The 25,803-nt window shown below is 41.4% G+C and overlaps 1 protein-coding gene and 2 non-coding genes across 3 annotated transcripts in view; all 3 read left to right on the top strand.

Annotated features, from left to right (window-relative positions):
* SREBF2 (sterol regulatory element binding transcription factor 2) overlaps positions 1 to 13,970 on the top strand; it is a 269,968-nt gene extending 255,998 nt beyond the window's left edge. The window contains exon 19 of the mRNA XM_063940441.1: positions 12,973 to 13,970. Coding sequence (XP_063796511.1) covers positions 12,973 to 13,193 — 221 coding nt within the window. The 3' untranslated portion in view covers positions 13,194 to 13,970. The remainder of the gene's footprint in view (positions 1 to 12,972) is intronic.
* On the top strand, positions 6,804 to 6,918 carry LOC134959509 (U5 spliceosomal RNA). Its single transcript, XR_010187537.1, has one exon. It is a non-coding gene; the product is annotated as a U5 spliceosomal RNA (small nuclear RNA).
* On the top strand, positions 7,512 to 7,618 carry LOC134959558 (U6 spliceosomal RNA). The gene has a single exon (XR_010187573.1). It is a non-coding gene; the product is annotated as a U6 spliceosomal RNA (small nuclear RNA).
* Positions 13,971 to 25,803: the final 11,833 nt, after the last annotated feature.

Raw genomic sequence — 25,803 nt, 5'->3', positions numbered from 1 at the left:
ACTTGCACATTCCTATTGCCATGTAGCATCAGCAATATCTGCGATTTGCTATTGGAAACCTACATTATCAATTCCAGGCCTTGCCTTTCGGACTGACCACAGCTCCTCGGATATTCACCATGGTCATGGCAGTCATGACAGCTCTTTTCCGCCGTCAGGATCATGCCGTATCTAGACGACTTGCTGATCCTGGCGAACTCCCTAGAGGTTCTCCTCGGTCATCTGGAACTGACGGTCCAATTCCTACAAGCCCACGGGTGGATCATCAACTGGAAGAAGTCCTCACTAGTCCCTGCTCAGAGCATGGTGCACCTGGGGGCATTGTTGGACACACACAACCAACGATTGTTCTTGTCTCCAGAGAAGGTCCTGAAACTTCAGAACAGGATCAGCTACTTCCTTTCTCGCCAGAGAGTGTCCGTACACTCGGCGATGCAAGTACTAGGCCTCATGGTGTCGGCATTTTACATGGTAGAGTACGCTCAATTTCATTCCCGCCCTCTGCAGAGGTTAATCCTTTCCCAGTGGGGCGGCCTGCCTCACCGGATCAGGTCTCAAATGATCTCCTTGACTCCGGAGGTTCGTCTGTCACTGAGCTGGTGGCTACAGGACCAACAGTTGAGCAGGAGCCGTCCCTTCTGGATCTCCAACTGGGTCCTCCTGACAACGGTCGCCAGTCTGCAAGGTTGGGACACGATGTTGGAGCAACACACTCGCCAGCGTCGGTGGATCAGGGAGGAATTTCCTCCCGATTAAACATTCTGGAATTGCGGGCAGTGTTCAATGCGTTGACACTGGCCCTGCCTCTAGTACAGAACAGGCCTGTTCAAGTGTAATCTGACAACGCCACCACGATGGTATACATAAATCATCAAGGCAGCACTCAAAGCCGCAGGGCAATGATGGAAGTGTCGTAAATCTTCCAATGGGCGGAACACCATCTGCTAGCCATATCGGCAGTGTTCATTCTGGGAAGTGGACTTCTTCAGTCGTCAGGACGTGCATGCCGGAGAGTGGAGTCTTCAGCCGGAAGTCTTTCAGCTGCTAGTGGACAAGTGGGGCCTACCAGATGTAGACCTGATGGCATCTCGACATAATCACAAGGTTCCGGTCTTCGGAGCAAGGACAAGGGATCCTCAAGCAGCGTTCGTGGACGCACTGGCAATTCCATGGAACTTGCGGCTGTCCTACGTGTTCCCTCCAGTGTCACTCCTTCCCAGGGTAATACGGAAGTTCAAGCAAGAAGGAGGAATACTACTTCTAGTCGCTCCAGCGTGGCCCAGACTGCATTGGTTCTCAGACCTGCAGGGTCTGTCAATAGAGCATCCTCTTCTACTTCCTCAAGGCCCAGACCTCCTCTTTCAGGGCCTTTGTGTCTACCTGGACCTGGCTTTGACTGCGTGGCTCTTGAAGCATCACTCCTGAGGGCCAAAGGATTCTCCAAGGCGGTCATTCAAACTATGTTGACAGCCCGTAACCCAGCTTCAGTTCGGATTATTTACAGGGTTTGGAATACTTACTTCACATGGTGTGCCGCTAAGAACTATGATGTATGTACATTCAAAACGTCCAGACTTTTGGCTTTTCTACAACAAGGCCTAGACTTGGGCATACGTCTGGCCTTCTTCAAGGTTCATATATCTGCCTTGTCGGTGTGGTTTCAGAGAAAAATTGCGTCTATTCCTGACGTTCATACTTTCACTCAGCCTCCCTATGTCCCTCCTGTGGCTCCATGGGAACTGTCTGTCGTCTTAAATGCCCTGCAAGAGTCTCTATTTGAACCTCTTAAGTCTGTGGACCTTAAATGCCTTACGCTTAAGGTCGTGTTTGTGTTGGCTATTGCCTCTGCTAGAATGGTGTCTGACTTTGTCGTACTTTTGTCCTATCCTCCACCCTTTCTGATTTTTCACTGTGACTGGGCAGTTCTTCGAACTCGCCCTGGTTATTTACCTAAGGTGGTATCATCTTTTCACCTTTTCATCTTTTCACCTTAACCAGGAGATTGTGGTTCCAGCCTTCATCTCTTCTGGTTTGTCCTCTAAAGACGTGGAACGGGCTCTCCGTATTTATGTGGAAATGACTGCCTCTATCAGGAAATCAGATTCCATTTTTGTACTTTTTGGTTTTCACAAACGTGGCTGGCCTGCAAACAAGCAGACCTTGGCCAGATGGATTAGAATGGTGATTGCGCAGGCTGGGCTCCCAGCTCCTACTGCTATTAAAGCCCATTCTACTTGGTCTGTTGGATCTTCTTGGCCTGCCCACCTTGGCGCGTCCGCAGAACAATTGTGCAAGGCGGCTACATGTTCCTCCGTGAACACGTTCATCAGGTTCTATGCCTTTGATACTTTCGCCTGCCAGGATGCTTCCCTTGGACGCCGGGTTTTTGTGCCGGCTACAGTGCGTCCCCTCCCGGAGGAACTGCTTTAGGACATCCCCGATGTTATTTCCTGTGGAATATGGTGATGGTAAAATGGATCCTCCCTCACCTAAACATGGTGTGAGCTCAAAAAGGGAGAATCCTCACAGACTGGATTGCCAACTCATGACTGACAGACCCTACACGTTTCGTCTAATCGACTTCATCAGGGGTAACTTTTTTTACGGTGACAAACAGATCTTTTACTTACTATATGTAGAAGACAGACTGAGTGTAGTAAAGCAAAGTGAATTTGATTTAGCAGAAAAGTGAAATTACTTCAGCTGGTACCTACCAATAATAAAAGCAGGACCAGATACACAAGTTGGAATTATAAATACAACTGGTCTATCACAACCTAATAAAAAAAAATCAGAAACATATTATTATTGTTTTTTTCTCAAAGTTCAGTGTAACTCCACAGGTACATACCTGGAGAAATTTTATAATCTCAAAAGAGAGACCTTTTGTTGAGAGTCGGTAAATTTGATAAGGCCCATCTGCTACCATGATGGAAAAATGTGTATATAAAACTGTCCTTAAAAGCACCTAATCAAAACACAGAACAAATTATGTAATATGATGCTAAAAGAGAAAATATGTGACTGGAGAAACATGTCACACTTCCTGGATACATACCTAAACAGATTAAGAAAACTCTTTTATATCCAGAAAGATACTTAATTAGTACACAAAAGAAATGTTCCGCACAGGTTGGATGTTAAACAAAACCTCAGTGAGGATTTTTATCCGGTACCGACTATATAGAGGGTTCATTTCACACTATGTGTTAATATGAGGTCGGTGGTGCTCCCAGAGTCAGTAAAGGTTACATGGAAAACAAAAGAAAAAAGAAAGACTCTATGTTGGGTCACTCTTTGCTAGCAGAGTTATTGGACGATAAAATGTAACTTTTAATGAGTTTCTATTAAAATAAATTGTTACAATCTTTAAACTTGGTTCAATAACCAATATACTAGAATATCTTGCCTTGGTGAAAACTTATATTTCTTTATCATCCACTAGGGGTCACTGGAGTACTCTTGGGATATGGACGGGCGTAGCCGAACAAAGGCACTGAATATTCAAATTTAGGACTCTCCCCCCCCTCCATATCCCCAAGTACCTCAGTGTACTTTGCCAGTGTTTTTTCGGTGCTCACAGATGAACATCGGCTTGTGGCAAGGCCACATTTCAGAAGATTTTTATTTTTATTTTTAATTTTTACACTTCCCGTCCCAGTTTATGGAAAAACATGGGTCCGGGATGGTGCCGCTGCAAGGCAGCGGATGGCGTGTCGGTCCTCACAAAGAGCACCCTCACAGCCACAGGCGCTTTAAGCAAGCGCATGGCGTGTCGGTCCTCACAAAGAGCACCCTCACAGCCACAGGCAGCCACTGTCTCCTGCAAACTGAACGGAGCTTACAGAAAGAAGCTCCGTCACAGCCAGGATGAGACAAAGAGCTGGAAGAAACAGCCTAGATGAGATGCTGGAGGCTGAAACGGAGCTTGCACAGAGAAGCTCGTCACAGCCAAGAGAAGGCGGCACAAGGTATGAGTGTCAGGGCGGTCAGCTCACGCTGCCGCCCTGCTGTGTGTGAGTGTTATACTGTAGAAATGTCCATAGCCGCTGAACACGCCGCTGAAGGTCTTCCTGAACGATGCGCAGAGCGGCCGCACGTCACTCAGACGCCGGCCGCTCTCACTACGCTGATGCCCCGGCACAGGCGCCGCCGAGATTACCCGTGTGCTAACGAGCGGCCACACGTCACTCACGGACGCCGGCCGCTCTTCCAGTCACCGCACGACGCTGAGGCCGGACACAGGGAGACTGTGTACGGCTGTAGGAAGGCGCCGCCGCCGCCCGCTCTTCCGGACGGCTCCCCGGCGCTATATACAGCGCTTTCCTCCTTTCCCTGCACCCGATCCCCGTAAGGTAACATGGGGAGGCAGGGGGGGGGAGGGGGAGTAATGCCCATAGCAGCAGCAGAAGGCTGCATGGGTTAAAGATAGGCTGCTCAAACTATCACAAGCAGTGCAGCAATTTTAAAGTCATGGGCTATAATATCAGGAAATTATGTTTCAGCACAATTTATATATATAATAAGTAAATTTTATATATATAATATATAATGAAGCTGTTTGCTAGCACAACTGTGTATAATATCAGTATCAACTGTGATTATATGGTTAAGTACATTTTATATATATAATATATAATGAAGCTGTTTGCTAGCACAACTGTGTATAATATCAGTATCAACTGTGATTATATGGTTAAGTACATTTTATATATATAATATATATATGAGGCTTGGCCTAGCAATGGCCTATCAGGGGCATAGCCTATTGCAGGTTTAATCATGTTTTCTGTTCTTTTCTGTTAAGACTGCAAGATAATAACACTGCAGGCAGTGTTCATATTAATAGAGGCTAACTAAATGCATGTATTTTACATACACCTGTATTATCACTGTATAATCTGTATAATAGGCTATTAAGCCTATATTAAAACTGCAGCAGGTAACTGTACTGTGATTTTCTGTAAAAGCATGGCATGACGGCCATTTCAATCATTGCTGTTTTTCCAGTTATACATTCCGGCCATACACCTCTGCTCCACAAGGAGGCGCAGGGGTGTTAGTGGGAATTTTTTGTTCAGGATAATTCTAGAACATTCCTGCCCTACATCTTTAAGCCACCAGAAGGCGCAGGGGTGTTAATAGGAATTTGGTTCGGGTTTCATATGCCCATGTGAACTGCTTTTCACATAAAGAACACTTTAGTTTCCTAAAGATTTCCGTACAGAGAAACAACATGAGTTTCATATAAATATGCTGTTCAGCAATAACATATATATATATATATATATATATATATATATATATATATATGTGCCATATAATCGGGCAAGTGTCTGTCTGTTGCCAATTATGTTGTCTGTCTACATAGCGAATAAGGCTCTAGTGCAGACTAAAAATACTTTTAAAAATACTCCGCCAGCTCTAACAAAAGACAGTTTTTTTCCAAAGGGCCAATTTCCCTTTGGGTACCAGAGGGTTTATTTCACTGGTCTTATAATTTAATGCACGATTATAGGTCAAATCTCACACCAATAACTACGAGTAAGAACGGTACATTACTCCAGCACTCAGATAGTGCGGGGTTTTGGACAATCATACATAATCGTTTCCAAAAGAATGCGATCCGCCATTGGTAGATGCGTTTCTGTCAAACATTATAAAAACCCAGGATACATTTGGGTCACTAGAAGCTATGTATGAAACCATGCCGATCACTGTTAAAAGAAGCTGCAGAGTATATCTGTAAAGCTTCTGCTAACGCCGGTTATTTTCATTGTCGCTAGTAAACGCGACAAGGCCAGAGCTTGTTTGCTCCTAAATTTGATATGCTTGTAACGGCATTTTATCCCTTGATGATATTCAGCCATTAGCGCATACAGTATACTTCTCACGGTGTTTTTAGTCACGCCTTGTAACGACAGGACGTTACAGTCAGCAAACCAGTGGTTTGATGACCTCTTTTACAATTGTGGAAGCGTGTCTTTACATGTTACATTTGAGAGGTTTCATGACTTCAACTCATATATGTCTCAGCTATTTACAGCTTAAAGTACAAAACTGCTTCTGTCGAAGGGTTTGGCAGGTGATCATTTACTCTTTGCTGGCTTATAAACCAGGCAATAGTACGCCAAGTTACTTATTCCCCTCTGTTTGAGCAAAACCAAACAGCTCCGTTGCTATATCAATAAGCAAGTCATTTACTACAGTTAGAAAATGGATTTTCTGCAGTTAGTATTTGCTTATTGGAGCCACAAAATTGCATAATTGCATTTGATCTTCATGTCGACCGTTGCTTATCGCTTCCGGTATTTACCAATGTGATGATGGGATGATAGCTCATCTCACATACGAACTATGTATTAACAAAGTTCCTCTAACTTGCGCTATTAAGGTATACTGCGATAGCAGATCAAGTTCGAAAACAATCGCATCTAATTCTGTCTAAACGATGTCAATTCCTAGGTAAGATTACAAATACGGTAAATCAAAGACTTTTACCTACTACACCAGCAAGAAGGTACATCTAGTAATTAGTGCAAAACACGCACACTAGCGGTACATTGGTGTATTCACCTATTAAGAATAAAGATGTGTTTTCAATTTAGGTCCCCACCCTTCACTCGCGTTTCCCACAGAGGGACAAGGGTGCATATACTCTGGACGACAGTCGCAGAGAGTCAGGATTTGTAGTTACAATCAGCGCAAAGGTTCTAAAACACGACAGATGGCTGTCGATACATGTCCTAGAACTCTGCATTTTACAATGCAATAAAGGATTCGCTTTCAGTCTGACCAGGGATAGACTCTGGTTTCTCTTCAGAACGAATAAATCTTTCGTTTTTTACTAAAGATTTCTGTGGAGAGGAACAACCGTGAGTTTCATGTAATTTTGTTTTTCATGCCTGGCTCACGCTGCCCTTAAGCAGTCAAACAAAGCAACGGCAGTTGCATACTCAACAAAAAGTGAGAACCAAGAAGCCGCATGGCAATGCGGCAGGTAACTCAAATCTTCAATGGCTCAGAACGCCATTATGTGAAAATGTCAAGAGATCAATCCGTGAGTGGACATCTGTTAGACATACGATCTCACCCGTCAGGGTTTGGATCTTGAAAACTGGACATTAAATCCAGAGGTGTTTCATATGTGAGTCCACAGAAGGGGGTTACCCTCAAGTATACATGATGGCATCTCGCCACAATTACAAAAGCTCAGTATGTGTACATCACATTCATGGGGTCATTCAGCATCGTGTATCTGGCTCCACCATTTTCCGCTTCTCTCTTCGTTGCCAAAACGGATCAGAAGACAGTTCGTCACAGTCATACTGGTGGTATCTCATGGGTTTCGGAGAAGTTTGCTTCTCGAATTTTCAAGGAATACTTGCACACGATCTTGGCCCGCTCATAATACGTCCAACCTGTTACATCAGGGAACGTTCTTTTACCCATAGTTACCTATGTACCTATTATCTATGTACCGCAGCTGCAGTTGACGGGATGAGGGTTCAGTGCTCGCTTCGGCAGCACATATACTAAAATTGGAACGATACAGAGAAGATTAGCATGGCCCCTGCGCAAGGATGACACGCAAATTCGTGAAGCGTTCCATAAGACCGCCCTCTTAAAAAAATAGAGCATTACAGTATCGGTTATACCAACCATGTAACGAAATAGTAAGCCGCTTAAGGCAGCTCATTATTAAAAAAATTTCGTGTGCTTACATAGGTTGTAAACCTCGGAAGTTTCCAACATCATACTTCAAGTACCCGTATTCTGTTAAACGGGATGGGATGGAAAACTGCGTTCATCTGCACTAACAGTGCAGGTATCTGTGTGGTAAACGTATTTTCAAAGACGTTTGCCTCTATTTGCGTCTGTAAATATCTTTCTACAAGGTGTCACCAAAGTTCAGACTCTATTTATCCCACCTACAACGCCAGGCGATTTGAGGTTGGGATCAGATTTATTACAGTTTTCATATTTTGGAACCCTTTCAACAAAGGGAAATTAAGTTTCATATTTTTTGAACCTTTACAACAAATGAGAATTAAGTTTCTCACTTTGGAAAACATTTTTCTTCTAGCCTTGGCTTCTAGCCTTGGCTTCGGCAAGGGTTTTGTTTTCATATTTGGGTGCCTTGTATTCCAAGCCACCGTATTTGAGTTTCTCATGACAAAGCAGATCTTCGGACGAAATCCGCTTTCGTATTCTTCACATCAATATACCAATAGTGGTTCCTGTGGGGACAGCACATTCTAGAATTCGGAATGTGGTACACGCATTACGCGTTTATATATGTACCAAACGTCTACAGTACGTGATATGAATATGTTGTTTGTTCTATATGATACTGCAAACTGGGGTTAGCCAGTTTCTCAGCAGACATTATCCAGTTGGATAATAATGACTACAAGTCAGACTTACTTTAAGGCTAAGTTACAATCGCCTACGTCAGTAATAGTTCATCCCACAGGTTCTGTGGGAATGTCAGACCCAACGGGTCGTGGAGCGTCTACGACGCGGCTACATAGCCTTCAGTGCACCACGTTTGTGCACGTTTATACGTTCTAAATGGTGGCGCCATCAGCATTTAGCTTTGGCTGCCTACTGTTACAAGTATCAAACAGCTCTCCCGCCCACGAGGGAAGCTTTGGTACGTCCCAAGAGTACTCCAGTGACCCCTAGTGGATGATAAAGAAAATAGGATTTTGGTACTTACCAGGTAAATCCTTTTCTTTGAATCCATAGGGGGCACTGGACGCCCACCCAGAGCAGTTTTACCTGGGTTGTTTTAAGCTCAAGGGAGCTTAGTGAACAAATTTTACTTGGGGGGTATTCAGCTCAAAGGAGCTTATGGTAACACATTTTCACCGATTGGCTCAAATTATAAGGTTCTATCGGTTAAGGTGTCAACTGTTTAGTTGACAATAAGGTTACGGATCAACTTTGTGGTTGTCCGTTATGTTATAGGGATTCTCCATTGTCAACCTCTCTATATCCTGTTCGCTCAGTAAAAAACACTGGCAAAGTACACTGAGGTACTTGGGGATATGGAGGGGGGGGAGAGTCCTAAATTTGAATATTCAGTGCCTTTGTTCGGCTACGCCCGTCCATATCCCAAGAGTACTCCAGTGCCCCCTATGGATTCAAAGAAAAGGATTTACCTGGTAAGTACCAAAATCCTATTTTCTCTTATTTTCTTTTTAAATTTTCAGTATCGTGGTAAAAAAGCCTATCAGTCTGTGCTTTTTCTGGCTTCTTATTCCCAAAATGGTATCCTGTAAAATGGTCTATATACTGTTAAGTACTCGTCAAAAAATTATAAAAAATAATTTTGTTGCCTTATGTGGTTCTTGATCACCACCTGTTCTTTGATAGGAACAGAGGTGTCCCTGTAGGCTTTTTATTCAGCAGAGTATGTAATGACCGCTATTCTGCTTAGAAAGAGTATTAACGCTTTGCAATTTCAGAAGTAGACAGATGGAACACAGATTATAATTAGTATTCACAGATATCAGAAACAAGATTGTTTCTTAAATGTATAGAAAAATGTAGAAGAGGAGAAACTTTCTTCTGCTGTTCAGCAAGTGTGTTTAGTGCACCTGGTATTCCTTGGCAGTCTCCCATGCAAGTACTAACCAGCCCTACCAAAGATTTGCTTCCAAGATCAAACGAGATTGGGCGTATCCTGTGGAGTGTGGCAGTAATCTGCTGAATGAGAGAGTACTTGTTCCTTGAAAAAGGAAAGTGTACTACTGCTGTCCAGGGGAGCCCGTGTAACTGTCTGTCTCTATTGGAGAGACACAAGCCCTGGATGAGAGAGCACACATGCACAGATGTGTAAGAGTGGTGAGTATAAGAAATAATGAAAAGAAGGGGATTGATACCTTGGTGATCCTAACCGATTGGATTTTGAGATAAATAATGTAACTGTTTGGCCAGTTTGCAGATTTGTAGTTTAGCAAATCTTGGCAGCAAACCAGAAAAGATAATATCAAGATCTTACTATAGTAAAATCTTGATATCTTTTCTGGTTTGCTGCCAAGTTTCTTGTGAGGGCTATGAATGGTAACCTATCTACCCATTTTATGTGATTTGCTAAACTACAAATCTGCAAGATGGCCAAACAGTTAAATTAGTTATCTCTTAATCCAATAGATTAAGATCACCAGGGTATCAATCCCCTTCTTTGCATTATTTCTTATACTCACCACTCTTACACATCTGTGCATGTGTGCTCTCTCATCCAGGGCTTGTCTCTCTCCAATAGAGACAGACAGGTACACGTGCTCCCCTGGACAGCAGAAGTACACTTTCCTTTTTCAAGGAACAAGTACTCTCTCATTCAGCAGATTACTGCCACACTCCACAGGATACGCCCAATCTCTTTTGATCTTGGAAGCAAATCTTTGGTAGGCCTGTAAAGTTCTTGCCCCGGAGACTACCAAGGAATACCAGGTGCAGTAAACACACTTGCTGAACAGCAGAAGGAAGAGTTCCTCTTCTTCTACATTTATCTGTATTTAAGAAACAATCTTGTATCTGATATCTGTGAATACTAATTATTATCTGTGTTTGATCTGTTTACTTCTGAAATTGCAAAGTATTAATACCGTTTCTAAGCAGAATAGCGGTCATTACATACTCTGCTGAATAAAAAGGCTACAGGGACACCTCTGTTCCTATCTTAGAACAGATGGTGATTAAGAACCACATAAGGCAACAAAATGATATTTTATTATTTTTTGACGAGTACTTAACAGTATATAGACCATTTTACATTATACCATTTTGGGAATATCCTGAAAGATTCAAATAGAACTTGCAAAAATTCTCTATAAAGAAAATTTGGACTGGAGTTAGCTAAACAATTAGCGTGGGGGGTGTCAGCCATCCTTTAGCCATACTACAACAAAAGGCATATATACCCTGAGTGTATAACCAGAATTTTAGGTAATGAACCCTCCACAATAGAATCTCACACATAGATCTTCAAAGAGATAATAAATAAAAAACAATGGGGGTCATTCCGAGTTGTTCGCTCGCAAGCTGCTTTTAGCAGCTTTGCACACGCTAAGCCGCCGCCTACTGGGAGTGAATCTTAGCATATTAAAATTGCGAACGAAAGATTAGCAGAATTGCGAATAGACACTTCTTAGCAGTTTCTGAGTAGCTCCAGACTTACTCGGCATCTGCGATCAGTTCAGTGCTTGTCGTTCCTGGTTTGACGTCACAAACACACCCAGCGTTCGCCCAGACACTCCTCCGTTTCTCCAGCCACTCCCGCGTTTTTCCCAGAAACGGTAGCGTTTTTTCGCACACTCCCATAAAACGGCCAGTTTCCGCCCAGAAACACCCACTTACTGTCAATCACATTACGATCACCAGAACGAAGAAAAAAACCTTGTAATGCCGTGAGTAAAATTCCTAACTGCATAGCAAATTTACTTGGCACAGTCGCACTGCGGACATTGCGCATGCGCATTAGCGACTATTCGCTCCGTTGCGACAAAAAAATAACGAGCGAACAACTCGGAATGACCCCCCATGTTTCAATTTGTTTACCTATATCTGAGAATTCGTTTACAACAATATGACTTCTAAGCACATCAGCTTCACAGAGCTTTTATTTAGACAAAGAAAAGGAATTAAACGTCCTTTTACAACAATAGACATTCAATTAAGGACCTAGAGCAGAGGTTCTCAAACTCTGTCCTCGGGGGCCCACACAGTGCATGTTTTGCAGGTCTCCTCACAGAATCGCAAGTGACATAATTAGCTCCACCTGTGGACCTTTTAAAATGTATCAGTGAGTAATTAATACACCTGTGCACCTGCTGGGTTACCTGCAAAACATGCACTGTGTGGGCCCCCGAGGACAGAGTTTGAGAACCTCTGACCTGGAACTTCTTAAACTACAGCCCATAAAAACAGATAAAAGGGAAATCAAAAGCTTATACACTCACCAAAAGTTCTTGTGCAGCAAACAAACGTGGAGATTTCAGAATGGTATGCTGATTACTGCAACTGCTATTTAAACCCTCACGAGGTTACATCACTTCCTCTAATTAGTGAAGGATTAATGTACTTGTAATATATAAAGGCAGAATAAGCCTCAATTCCAGAACTCCACTTACAAAGTTTATTATCATATATTGCGGTATGACAGTAAAGGAGTGAAAACTCCAAGTTGAAAAGATCTACAATAGGGACAAAACAGGTTTAACCAGCCGTCACCTGTTTAAAAATACTGACTTCCTAACCTCTGCTGTCAGAGAGGCATTCAGACTCCACCTCCTCAGACAGGCCACACTGCCTCTGAAGCGTCATCAGTCCGTGCCACACCACAGGCCGCGTCATCGGTTTACCGGCAGCACCTGAAACGCGTCATCCATTGCCGCCACGTCCTTTATTGGTGCTGGTCTACTGAGCCATACCGGATCATCCATCAAAGCCCCAATCATTGGGTCATGCCTATTAATATTATCTAATTATTAATAGGCATGACCCTATGATGTTCGTCGGAACAAAGAAACAAAGCAAACATTCTTACCTATATAGGAAGCACCCTGTGTACGTGTGAGGCGTCTGTCCCATGCTGGGCGCCAGGCCGGTGACGTCACAAGGCTGCGACGTGTGCCTCTCAGCGCTACTTCCGGTCCCTCCGTTACCTGGCAACCATACCTGTTTGGATCTTTTTCTGGAAGAATTTAAAAAAACTGTATTCAACCAATATAGCGCACTTGGGAATTGTATTTTATTGTATGTATTTTTGAGATTTGTCAACAGAGATCTCTCCTGTAGTGTCGCTCCTGTTCAGGCGCAAGATAAGGATATTGTTTAATACTATTTTTTACTCTTAAATTACAAATGTCTTCATTATATCATACCAATTGTAATACATTAATTTAATTTGCAAATAATACAGAATATTGATCTAAAATGAGTTGGTATCTTCTCTTCTTCCAGGTGAATTGGACTCATTTCTTGGGCAGAGGGAGAGAGCCACAGCTATCCTTTTGGCGTGCCGTCATTTGCCCTTGTCATTTTTATCTTCCCCAGGGCAAAGAGCGGTTATGTTAGCTGAAGCAGCACGGACTTTGGAGAAGGTGGGCGACAGACGCTCATACCTGGACTGCCAGCAGATGATGGTTAAACTCAGTGGGGGCACTGCTATGGCAGCTTCTTGAGACCCATCTTTCTTCAGTATGGCATCACATTGTGAACTTCTTCCAGACGTAAATACAGGCCCTTTTGGTAACATAGGTCACCCCAGTCATCAGTTCTCAATACCAAATCCTATAAAGCTGGGAGCGCTCAATTATTTCAATATTTTACTGTAAGGGACAGTCATCAGAATGGAAGAGAAGCGTAAAAGATAATAACTCATATTCATGCAGTTTGTGTGTGCTCCAGATATTTATATTGCTGATCACAACAGAGTATAGTGATCAGCTTTTGTAATTTATATACATTTTCTTTCTTTCTTTTTTTAAACTATTGAAATAGCCAGTGTCACCTTTTTAAAGGTGTATTATCACTTAATCGAGCAAACTTTTTAAGTAAACTTTAAAATGTCTGGGGAGATGGTGTCTAAATGGGAGGACCAATTAGAAGCAATGAGGACCACGATTGCAGCTTTTGCTTTTCCCTCCCGTACACCACCTCTACAGTGCCACACACCCTCTGTGGTTTTTCTTACATCACAGCCAAAAACAAAAATAAGGAAAAATGGCTGCTCCTGGGTGTTGCACCCCTCCTGACTTTCATCCTACCTAGTAATGTGGCACCAGCCTTGGCATGTAGTTATTTAACTATCTAAGGGTGAAACCATTAAAGCCCACTTAAGCAGCAGAGAGACAGCACTGAGATAAAAGTTCAGAAATGAAAACAATCTTGATTGGTTACAAAACAAAAAACATTCAGTATTAAATACTTGGTGCAAAATAAAAACCTTTTAAGTAGGATGTTGCTATATGTTTCCTCCTTGGTGGAATCTCAATTTGTTTTATTTGGTTTTCATATTGCATTTATTTACAGGAGTGTAATGTATGGCCCAATGTTTCCTTTTCAGGTTAGAGTGGTACCCTGTATCATTCCATTACAAACAAAAAAAGAGAGAGAACCTGGAAGTGGTTGCTTAGTTGGGCGCACATTCACAATTTGTATTGGATTCTTGTATCTTAAAAAAACTTAGCTTTTATTGCTTATTCCTTATAAAAATAGGCCCCGTTTTCCGGGTATTACACAGCAAAACATAGAGGTTTAAATATTAAACGTATACAAACAAATAAGTGAAAAAGATAAGAATATAGTGCAGATAGAATTAAAAAGCGGAACCTCCACCTATAACTCCTGCAGGGTGTGTTAATAAAGATGCTATTAAAGCCATTGAGGTTTTATATTATAGTGGATCGTCTTGGAGACCCTTGAAAGAATGTAGCAACCTATTTGGCTACAGTATTTTTTTCAGTTGTCTGGGCGCATTATATTGTTGCTTCTTTGCAACAGTGTTTCTCCCACAATTATCCCATAATGTGTATCAATTATACATCCTGTGGTTAATTCCGAAAAGTATACACTTGCAATATTAATATTGCTGGACTGTATCTGAATGTTGACTACCCGGATTGCTAAATCAATTGAATGATATAGGGGATAGTGTGTATGCGCGCAGATTGGGTCACTCAAACATTAAAGGGATAGATGTCAAAATTGAAAGTATCAGATTGTTACTGTACACACACTATATTGCACATGCAATTAATCCTGTTGCACATGCAGTTAACTTCCCTAGTTTCAAAGGAATAGTAAATGCGGTCGCCGTTAATCGGCTAGCGACAATAGTGGTGCAGTGTAATAATATAGAAGTACATTACCAACCAGTGATATGGTTTTAACAATCCGAACATTAGTTGAATATATTCCCTATGTTTGCCCCAATCCTCATATAGTCTTAGACTTGGGGTAGCCACACCATGCGGTTGTTCAGGGCAACGTCATACACTTTAGGTATTTGCTTTAAAACGGGAGATTAGACCTGAATAGATTCCATATATTCTCCTCCTACTCTCAGGGCTAATACCAGAGAGACTGTTGCTGATACTTATACTTTAATTAGAAAACTTCAATGTTAGAGGGTTAGAGGGTGCCAGTACAAGTCTAACATTATAGGAGCGTGGCAGGCCGTTTCAGCGGCCTGCCACGCTCCTATAATGTTTATGCAATGGTGTACAAAGCAATCATATTGAAAGTTTAATAGACTTGTACTGGCACCACAGGATGTCTAATTGATACACATTATGGGATAATTGTGGGAGAAACACTGTTGCAAAGAAGTAACAATATAATGCGCCCAGACAACTGAAAAACATACTGTAGCCAAATAGGTTGCTACATTCTTTCAAGGGTCTCCAATAAGAGTAATATAGAACACAACTATGGTTACACTCTGAGAATATCTATTATTTGCTTTTTCCTCAGTAAAAACTAAATCTATTTTGGAGATTAGACGATCCACTATAATATAAAACCTCAATGGCTTTAATAGCATCTTTATTAACACACCCTGCAGGAGTTATAGGTGGAGGTTCCGCTTTTTAATTCTATCTGCACTATATTCTTATCTTTTTCACTTATTTGTTTGTATACGTTTAATATTTTAACCTCTATGTTTTGCTGTTTTACCCCCCGGAAAATGGGGCCTATTTTTATAAGGAATAAGCAATAAAAGCTAAGTTTTATTAAGATACAAGAATCCAATACAATTGTGAATGTGCGCCCAACTAAGCAGCCACTTCCAGGTTCTCTCTCTTTTTTTTTTTTGTTCCCAAGTATAGTTGTAATAGGGCTGCACCCCCACACAACAAGATCTATCAATAGATTTATGATTACTGGGGTCTGTTAGATAGCCATGGTAAAAGTACTTTTTTCATCTTTTTAAGTGTGCAGATATATCTCTTTTGTCCTATCCAAATCATTCCATTACTACCTGCTGACATCAAAAGGCAATGACTTAAGTTAGTCGTCTTACAGCAAATAGAAGTCCAGGGTGGGTGAAACAGTTTTATTCTGGACATTGCTCTGTGATGCCATCAATTTCTCCATCAGCAGCAGAGATTATAGGAATTCACTCAGTAAGAAAAATTCCTGCTGCTCCAGCGTTTTGTCCACTTGAGTGTTTTTGCAAGGATAAAATTGAGGTTATTTTATCCTTCTAGTATGTTTTGTAGCTGGCACCTTTGACATCACAGTCAATCTCCTGCAATGCCAGAGTCTGTGTGCCTTCCTCTCCTACCATTTTATTCAATATTAGTTATTACTTAGCCATAATTAGATACAGTTGCAGCATTTTTGTCTTTTGTCCTTACATTCAGATATCACTGTCCATTTTTAGGCATGGTTTAAGTGGACCTCTTCCAAAAAGGGGAAATTATTTTCTTAAAACTTTACACAAAAGACCGTTTATGAATACATGTGAAGCAGTTTATATATTTGTCCACAAATATAAATGTGGGACAAACCGTCAATATTGACATTGATGAGCAACTTCTGATTGATAAACTGAGTGAAAACAGATATTTAAACATTCATAAAGACAGAACAGCACAGTTAAGGGGGTACACATGGAGAGATCCTTGTTTAAAATCTAAGCAATCTGACTAGATTGCTTAGATTTTAAGCACGGATCTGCCGTGTATATGCCCCCCCAGCGATAGTGATGCGCACTATCGCCGGAGCTAGATTGAGCTTGCATGCAGGCTCAATCTAGCGGGTCGCTCCCTTCAGCGCTGTGTGAAGTGAGCTGCCCCCCTTCCCTCGCTCAGCACATCGCGCTGTGATGAGCGGGGGGAGAGATGTGCGCTGAGCGGTCTGTGTTAAGATCGCTCAGCACACATCTCTCCCATCAGTATCCCCCTTTAAACCTCATCTACAATATATGTCAATATTGCTTTAAGGTTTAATTCCACTTTTGTCTTTCTAACCGAGGGATAGTGGTTGTAAGTATAATACATTCCGTTACATTCTGCTTTGTTTGCTTTGGAAACTTGTGCAGTGTGAAAACTTATATTTACAAATTACACCCAGTACTAAGGGTCATGACATGACACACCTAGTTAGGAATTGCTTGCAATTAAAAGTAAATTTTCATCTGAGGTGAGGCTTGGAGTAAAGGTTTTTAAATAAATTGGTTATTCTATGAAGGCAGGGATTTTACTTTACTTTACATTTGCCTAATGTTATCTGTATTGATCATTTAGCACATCATTTTTAGGAGTGAAGCAGGGAGCAGTTTTCAGCCTGTATTTAAAAACAGAAAAAGTTTCAACAAGTTATCTACTTTATATCCAGAATGCGAAAATAGTGGTTTCAGGGTTTCATAACTTTGTGCATGTTACTATTTAGGGGAGACTATACTAATTGTGTCTTTATTTTACTTTTTATTTTTAAAAAGAGATTTATTGAAAGAAATTGAAAAATGCAGTCCAGTATTCCGTTTAATTCCTGCTCAATATGTGATCTAAAGTGTTTTAACATTTTGATTTAAATTTGAAACCATAATTTTTTTTTTTTATTAAAGCCACCCACGCTCCTAACATTATTTTATGTAGTGTGCAAGCTTATGTTACATTGATACAAAATATGCACTAGTTACTAAATATTTTAGAAAATCTTAGAAATTTGTCTTTCAGATACTATTTTTTAACTTTGAGGAAGCAATATTTGGAAACAAATTCCTTCTTCCAAAACATGTTTAGCTGAAATTTCTAGTGATGAAATACATAGTATTTAGTCAGTGTTTGTAAGGAAATATAAGTCTTTTAAAGGAACGCATGTTCAAATTAGAGGTTGCAGTAAACATTTTTAAGGCCTACAGATAATTCAGAAGATTTTGCCTAGGTTCCTCTATTTACACCCACAGTTAGTTTAATGGGCCCTACATGTTTGTCAATCCGCCGCCGAGCTGCCCAGCGGCGGATACAGGCGACCCGGCGGGGGTTGGGGGGGGGGGGGGTGAAGTTTCTTCACTCCACCCGGTTCCATAGCACTGCATGCTAATATGGACGAGATTGTCCATATTGGCCTGCATACATAAGCGACGGGGCACCAACGGTTGTTGGTGCATACACACAGAGCAATATGAACGAGTTCTTGTTCATATCATTCTGTTTTATCTGCCAGTGTGTAGGGCCCTTACTTCAGTACTTTTTTTTTTTTTTTGTCATACTGTTGCAAGAAATTTTGAATTCAGATAGAAATTTAACATTTCAATTAGCAGTGCCCCCAAAATGTTGTCCGTTTAAAATAAGCCACACTATTTTTTTTTCATACGAACTGTTTAGCATAATCAATTAAATAAATATATATGTTACACAATTTAACAATGTAGAATAAACTCAAATTTAAAATGGACTTGTTTATATAAATACATACCAGTAGGTCTGATACCTGTAAATAAGTGTTTATTTTTTGTAATAGGTGCGCCTAGGTTCCTTTTATAAGGCATATGTATATTTTGACTTATTTATTTCTCATAATTGTGGAATGTGTAATTATTTTTTATTTTATTTTTTTGCTTTCATCCTTCTGCTAAATTAACCTAATGCTGCCTGAAATGTCATATTTATTGAAGACCTTTTTGCAAGCACTTGAATATTAGTGATTTTTAACAAGCTTCCACTTGATTTTGAAGTACACTGCTTTTATTATGTACTTTTTTACGTTACCAGTTTGGAACAAAATTAGACCTCATGTACAATGACATCTTTATTTTTATCTCCCATATATTTAGTTGTTTGTTTTAATATGTAGTTTTTAAATGTTTGTTTGATTAGCCTGTGCACATTACAGGATGCTCTCAGATTCGAAGTATGTGGGGAACAGAACAATTCTGACCAATATTCACAATCTTGTGAGAGGCAGTTAATTGTCTAGTCGTGATTACGGAGCAGGTTCATAGGGGGTGGAATTTGAGCTAAGCAGACTTGGTTGCATCGTGGAAGAACATGAATCCCCAGTAGCACAGAGTAGTGATTATAACTGATGCAGGTAGATTGGTTGAGATCATTAATCAATAAAATGTGGAACATTAATTAAACCAGTTTGACTGGAGAATAGGGTAGGGCCAGATCCTTGTATAGAGATATTCGAGATGTGGAGCAGAGTACAGTGATGCTTTATGGCAGCTGATATTAGGACAGTACAAAATAGTGTTCTACTTTTTCCTGCTGAGTAGATGAGACGTAGGTAATCTGTGGCTGCTGATCTGTTGGAGAGCTAAGAGTCCCAGCAAGCAGTATCTAACAGAACATGCTGGAGCTTCAAGTTAGTCAGTTGCAGGTTGCATTAGCGTTCAGTGGGCAGGGATAAAACTGCATCGGATGATGATTATGAGTTGTGAATACACCACCACTGATTCTACCTGTGTTTGTACCCAAAATAAAAAAATAAAAATCACCTGACTTTGCTGCTGTCATGAAAATTCCAATAGGGTTCTATTTTACTGTATGGTGCTCATGTGTACTTAATAACTGCTGTTCCCATTATACAGGGTGATGAAAAGTCACGGTACACCCTTTTTGTTTCAAAAACTGCAGGAAATGGGAAAACTGAATACTCCAGTAAGGTATGGGTGAGGTGGGCTATCTTTTAGGGTATGTACCGATCATGGACGCCATCTTGAAATTGGCCATCTTGACTCTAAGTCAGTTTTCCCATTTTATGCACAGTTTTTGAAACAAAAAGATGTACTGCGACTTTGACAAGGGTGTACTGCGACTTTTCAGTTACCCTGTGCAAGCTTCACTTTTGTTAGTAGACCCTGCCACATTGTCCTTGATTTTTTTGCTTTGAATCACACAATAAAGAATGCAGCCAACAAATGTTTGTACAATACTGTACCATACATACATAATTCACACTTATAGCCTACAGAGAGTGCAAGTGTAGGCTTGTGGTCCATGCCCCAAATGGCTATAAATATTTTTACATTTATAAAGGGTTTGTTTTCTACACTTGTATAGATCTATGAACTGTAAATGGGGAGATACTGTAAAAACACTGTTATGGTAATCATTTTGAGTAATACCTTGGTATGTTTGCTTTGTGTGAAAATGCTATTGCTTTGTTTTTAATTGTAATAAGTAGTAGCCAAATATATCTTTACCAATACATGCGTTTCTTTGGCACTTTATTCTTATGTGTTCACCAACATCATTTTGGGGCCGGAGGGTGTGAGGGGTGGTAGAGATATTATCTTTCATTCCTAATAACAGCATTATTATCCTTTTTATGACAGCTTTTCTGTGACAGTATTAACAATTGTACCTAAAAGGAAGTCCAGTAAGCATATACTTGTGCATGTCTGGTGCCTTAAGTAGTTTACCACAATATGGTGTTTATCTTTCAGGTGGGACAATTTTCTGCATACAACTACACATGAAAATTAAAACAGACAACATAACATAAATGTAACATTTACTTGTTTCTTACATTCTCTGGTTGAAATTGGCTACATTATATGAATCTTCATGAAATATCAAGTATGAGTGCATGCCGGTATGCGAAAATACAGAGTTTCAAATCATTCAGGCACAGTGGTAGATAAATAACAGTGGTGTATTGAACAGAATGGGTTATAAACAGTTCAGCACACTTCTGTAATCCAATTCCACACAACAATTCCCACCACAAACTCCTGACAGAACATTATTAGGAGCAGATACTCTCCCGGCAATAGAGTCCCAGATAAATCCAATATAATAGGTGCTACACAGATCCCCAGAAGCTTCATATTGAAGGGGTCTGTTTTCCTTTTTTGTCTTAGGAATTTAAAGGGGGGGTACACACTGAGAGATCCATGCTTAAAATTTAAGTAATCTGACTAGATTGCTTAGAAGTTAAGTACGGATCTCTCGTGTGTATTATTATTACCAGTTATTTATATAGCGCACACATATTCCGCAGCGTTTTACAGAGAATATTTTTGCCTATTCACATCAGTCCCTGCCCCAGTGGAGCTTACAATCTATATTCCCTACCACGTACACACAGATACATTCATGCTAGGGTTAATTTTGTTGGAAGCCAATTAACCTACCAGTATACTTTTTTGGATTGTGGGCGGAAACCGGAGTACCGAAAGAAACTCACACAAGTACGGGGTAAAATATACAAACTCCGCACAGTTAGGGCCATGGTGGGAATCGAACCCATGACCTCAGTGCTGTAAGGCAGTAATGCTAACCATTACACCATCCGTATGCCCCACCAGCGATAGCGATGTGTGGCCCCGCACGTCGCTATCGCCGGTGGTAGCTTGATCTGCATGCAGGCACAATCTAGCACATCTCTCATTTCACCCGCCAGGTGAAATGAGTGCCCCCCCTCGCTCAGCACACATCACGCTGTGCTGAGCGGGGGGAGAGATGTGTGCGGAGCGGTCTGTGACAGTTCAGCACACATCTCTCCAGTGTGTACTGGCCTTAAGACATATACATTCTAATAATAGGTGATTACATCAGCCAGAGAGCCACCCCGTCTGGCCAGCTAACTGTTGGACATAAACAAAGTAAACAAAAGGGACAATGGTACATTATATAACTCAACCTTTGCGTGTCCTCTGTAAGTAAATAAAAGGAAGCTCTCATGCTAATAGGTATAACCAAGGGTGGATTTCCTGCAAGGCAACCTAGGAGCTTGCCTAGAGCCCGGGGGTTCCAAGGGGCCCGTGCATAGGCCCCACAAAATCCAGCCCTGAATAACACCTTCACGTTCTCAACAAAGATAATGTCCCACTGCTAAATGCTTATTTATGTGAGGAGTTAGTCTGTGACCGATTTAAAAAAGTTAAAGATTAATGTCACCTGGTCCAGATGGAATTCACCCGAGAGTTGTTATGGAGCTGCACGCTGAACTAGCAAGACCTTTATTTTTGCTCTTCATTGATTCGGTTAAATCGGGTATGGTTCCCAAAGACTGGCGTATAGCGGAGGTAGTGCCGATATTCAAAAGGGAGCAAAGCTGAACCAGGTAATTATAGACCAGTTAGTCTTACATCTATAGCGGGGAAAGTATTCAAAAGTTCCTTGAAGCAAATAAGGTCATTAAAAGGAACCAACATGGATTTGTGAAGGACAGATCATGTCAAACCAACTTACTTGGCTTTTATGAAACAGTAAGTGCGAACCTTGATCAGGGTAAGGAGGTGGATATAATCTTTTTAGACTTTGCCAAAGCTTTCGATACTGTACCACACATGCGTCTTATCTATAAGCTACAAGAAATAGGGCTAGGGAGCACAATATGCACTTGGGTTAGTAATTGGTTAGATAATAGGGAGCAGCGCGTTGTGGTCAATGGATCAATTTCATAGTGGACTAAAGTACGAAGTTGTGTGCCACAAGGGTCTGTACTTGGACCACTTTTGTTCAACATTTTCATCGACGACCTAACAGTAGGTCTAAAGAGCATGGTGTCAATTTTCGCAGACGACACCAAATTGTGTAAGGTTATAAATACTGAGTCTCTTCAGAATGACTTAACTAAACTGGAAGCATGGGCGGCAAAATGGAGAATGAAATTCTACACAGACAAGTGTAAGGTAATGCACTGTGGGGTCAAGACCAAAAATAACACCTACATACTGAATGGGGTAATAGGGGATTCTGTACTGGAAAAAGACTAAGGGGTTCACATAGATAACAAATTAAGCAGCAGTACCCAAAGTAGGAGTGCAGCAAAGAAGGCAAATAAGATATTAGCATGCACAAAACGGGGAATTGATGCAAGGGACGAGAGTATTATACTCCCATTATATAAATCACCAGTGAGGCCACATCTTGAATTCTGTGTGCAATTTTGGGCACCATATTACAAAAAGGATATCCTGGAGCTAGAAAAGGTTCAGAGGCGGGCGACCAAACTAATCAAGGGCATGGAGACGCTGGAATACGAGGAAAGGCTTGCAAGGCTAGGCATGTTTACATTGGAAAAGAGGAGACTAAGAGGGGACATGATCAACCTCTACAAATTATATAAGGGATCAATACACAGCTTGGGAGGGACCTGTTTTCTATAACATCAGCACAGAGGACACATGGTCACTCGCTTATGTTAGAGGAGAGGAGTTTCCGCACATTGGGGGTAATTCCGAGTTGATCGCAGCAGCAAATTTGTTAGCAGTTGGGCAAAACCATGTGCACTGCAGGTGGGGCAGATGTAACATATGCAGAGAGAGTTAGATTTGGGTGGGTTATTTTGTTTCTGTGCAGGGTAAATACTGCCTGCTTTATTTCTACACTGCAATTTAGATTTCAGTTTGAACACACCCCACCCAAATCTAACTCTCTCTGCATATGTTATATCTGCTCACCTGCAGTGCACATGGGTTTGCCCAACTGCTAACAAATTTGCTGCTGCGATCAACTCGGAATTACCCCGCATTGAGGCGAAAAGGTTTTTTCACAGTAAGGACAATACGTGTTTGGAATTCCCTGCCTGAGAGAGTAGTAACAGCGGACTCAGTCAACACCTTTAAGAATGGGTTAGATAAATTCCTATTGGATAAAGATATTCAGGGTTATGGTGCGTAGACACATTATAGTTAATATAACTAGTCCTAACATAAAAATAACTAGTCCTATAATAGGACTGCATAGGAGACCACAAATAGGTTGAACTCGATGGACAATTGTCTTTTTTTCAACCTTAGTTACTATGTTACCAGCAGTTTGCCCTGTTGAACGATCACTACCAGTTCCATCCACCGCCTTTCGGCCTGTCCACAGCTCCGAGGGTCTTCACGAAGGTGATGGCGGAGATGATGTTCCAGCTCTGAGTCCAGGGGCTCAATATTGTCACTTACCTAGACGATCTCTTGATAAAGGCGAAATCCAAGCAGCTTCTATTGCTCAATATAGACTGCACTATTTAGCTTCTGTCACATCATGGGTGGATCCTCAATTTACAGAAGTCTCACCTGAAGCCTACTCAGGCGCTCCTGTTCCTGGGAATGTTTCTGGACACAGTGGCTCAGAAAGTATTCCTCCCAGAGGACAAGGCAAGGGTGCTCCAGGAGATGGTCTGAGCGGTTCTACGGACGAATCGAATCTCCATTCATCTTTGCATAAGATTGTTGGGAAAGATGGTAGCCTCATACGAGGCGATCCAGTACGGAAGGTTCCATGCTAGAACATTTCAATTGGATCTCCTGATCAAGTGGTCCGGATCACATCTTCAGATGCACCGGATCATGGGGGTAATTCCAAGTTGATCGCAGCAGGAATTTTTTTTAGCAGTTGGGCAAAACCTTGTGCACTGCAGGGGGGGCAGATATAACATGTGCAGATAGAGTTAGATTTGGGTGGGTTATTTTATTTCTGTGCAGGGTAAATACTGGCTGCTTTATTTTTACACTGCAAATTAGATTGCAGATTGAACACACCACACCCAAATCTAACTCTCTCTGCACATGTTATATCTGCCTCCCCTGCAGTGCACATGGTTTTGCCCAGCTGCTAAAAAAATTCCTGCTGTGATCAACTTGGAATTACCCCCTGTCAAAGTCAGAAAAATGTCTTAGTGCACACTGCCATATTTGCACCGCACACTGGTCCGTGCTGCGCATGCGTACGCTCTCCCGTGGAAGCGCATACCCGCAATAGCGTGCACTCGCACGCGCAGTATGCGCATTTACGGTAGAGTTTATGTGATCGTAGCGTGCGACTCATTCGTTACAAAAGTTCACAATTAATGTAGTTTATAGATCATGTTCCCCTCAATAGTTTCTGTAAGTTTGGTTTAGATAGAATGTCCCTGAGCGGAGGAATCCCTCTTTGTATTGCACGAAGGGTCTAACAGGAGTCATACAGCAGTGTTTGATACCCATCGGAAGAGTATTTAATTAGCAATATTCCGGTGTTGGTTTGGAGCGTATTAATCGCTCGTGCGAATAGTTATGGACATAAGAAGTTTATGTCCATTTCTATGATTTGCACATACTCAGGTATGCGGCGGGAAACCCAGTTCCCCACCCACCTGAGCTGTTGGAAATCAGCACAGCCCACCTGTATGAATCAACCTATGACCTTTGGTTACAGTACAGGGCCGAATTCCTGTGTCCAATAAACTGTAGGATTGTAGGGACTAGGAGATTGCATTGTGTGTGGGGCATAAATAGGCAGACCGACCACATCCAGCTCTCACTCACTCATCAACGGTTATCTGCTGATAATCGGGAGCTGGATATCGAGGCGCAGGCGATCATACCCTTTGTGCGTAAGTTCTCTCCGTAATCATTGTCTTTCTGTGAGCCAATTTCTCTCTATTCTCTCTTTTCTCTAATATCTCCCCTAGACTAAACTTTATAGTATTGTATTGTATTGTGTTAGACCAGGATAGCATTGTAGTTTATCCCTTAGTTAGGTGTTTGGTTAGGAAGTCTTTGTTATATTGTAGTGTATCATTTGTACTGTGTTACTCTTTTACAAGTATACTAGATATAATACAGATTATAGGCTTTGGAACCCTAAACCAGTATCAGTGTATTTACTATAGTATTAAGTGTTCACTTGAGCGTCGGTGACGCTCAAACAGCTTTGTAGATAGTCAGGTTACACAAGGTTGCATTTACACCCTGTACTCACATTAAGGTATTCTGTGTGTTTCATCGGTATAAGGTTTAATATCAAGGTATAGTGTTGTGAGCGTCTGCACCGCTGGTGACCTCCTCGTGGTCTCTAGCGTATGCTACGTTACAGCGAATCTTTCCCCTAGACATAACCAATAACGTGTCCAGTG

The sequence above is a fragment of the Pseudophryne corroboree genome, chromosome 9, assembly GCF_028390025.1.
Source record: "Pseudophryne corroboree isolate aPseCor3 chromosome 9, aPseCor3.hap2, whole genome shotgun sequence".
NCBI lineage: Eukaryota > Metazoa > Chordata > Amphibia > Anura > Myobatrachidae > Pseudophryne > Pseudophryne corroboree.
This window is presented reverse-complemented; position numbering and strand designations above follow the sequence as displayed.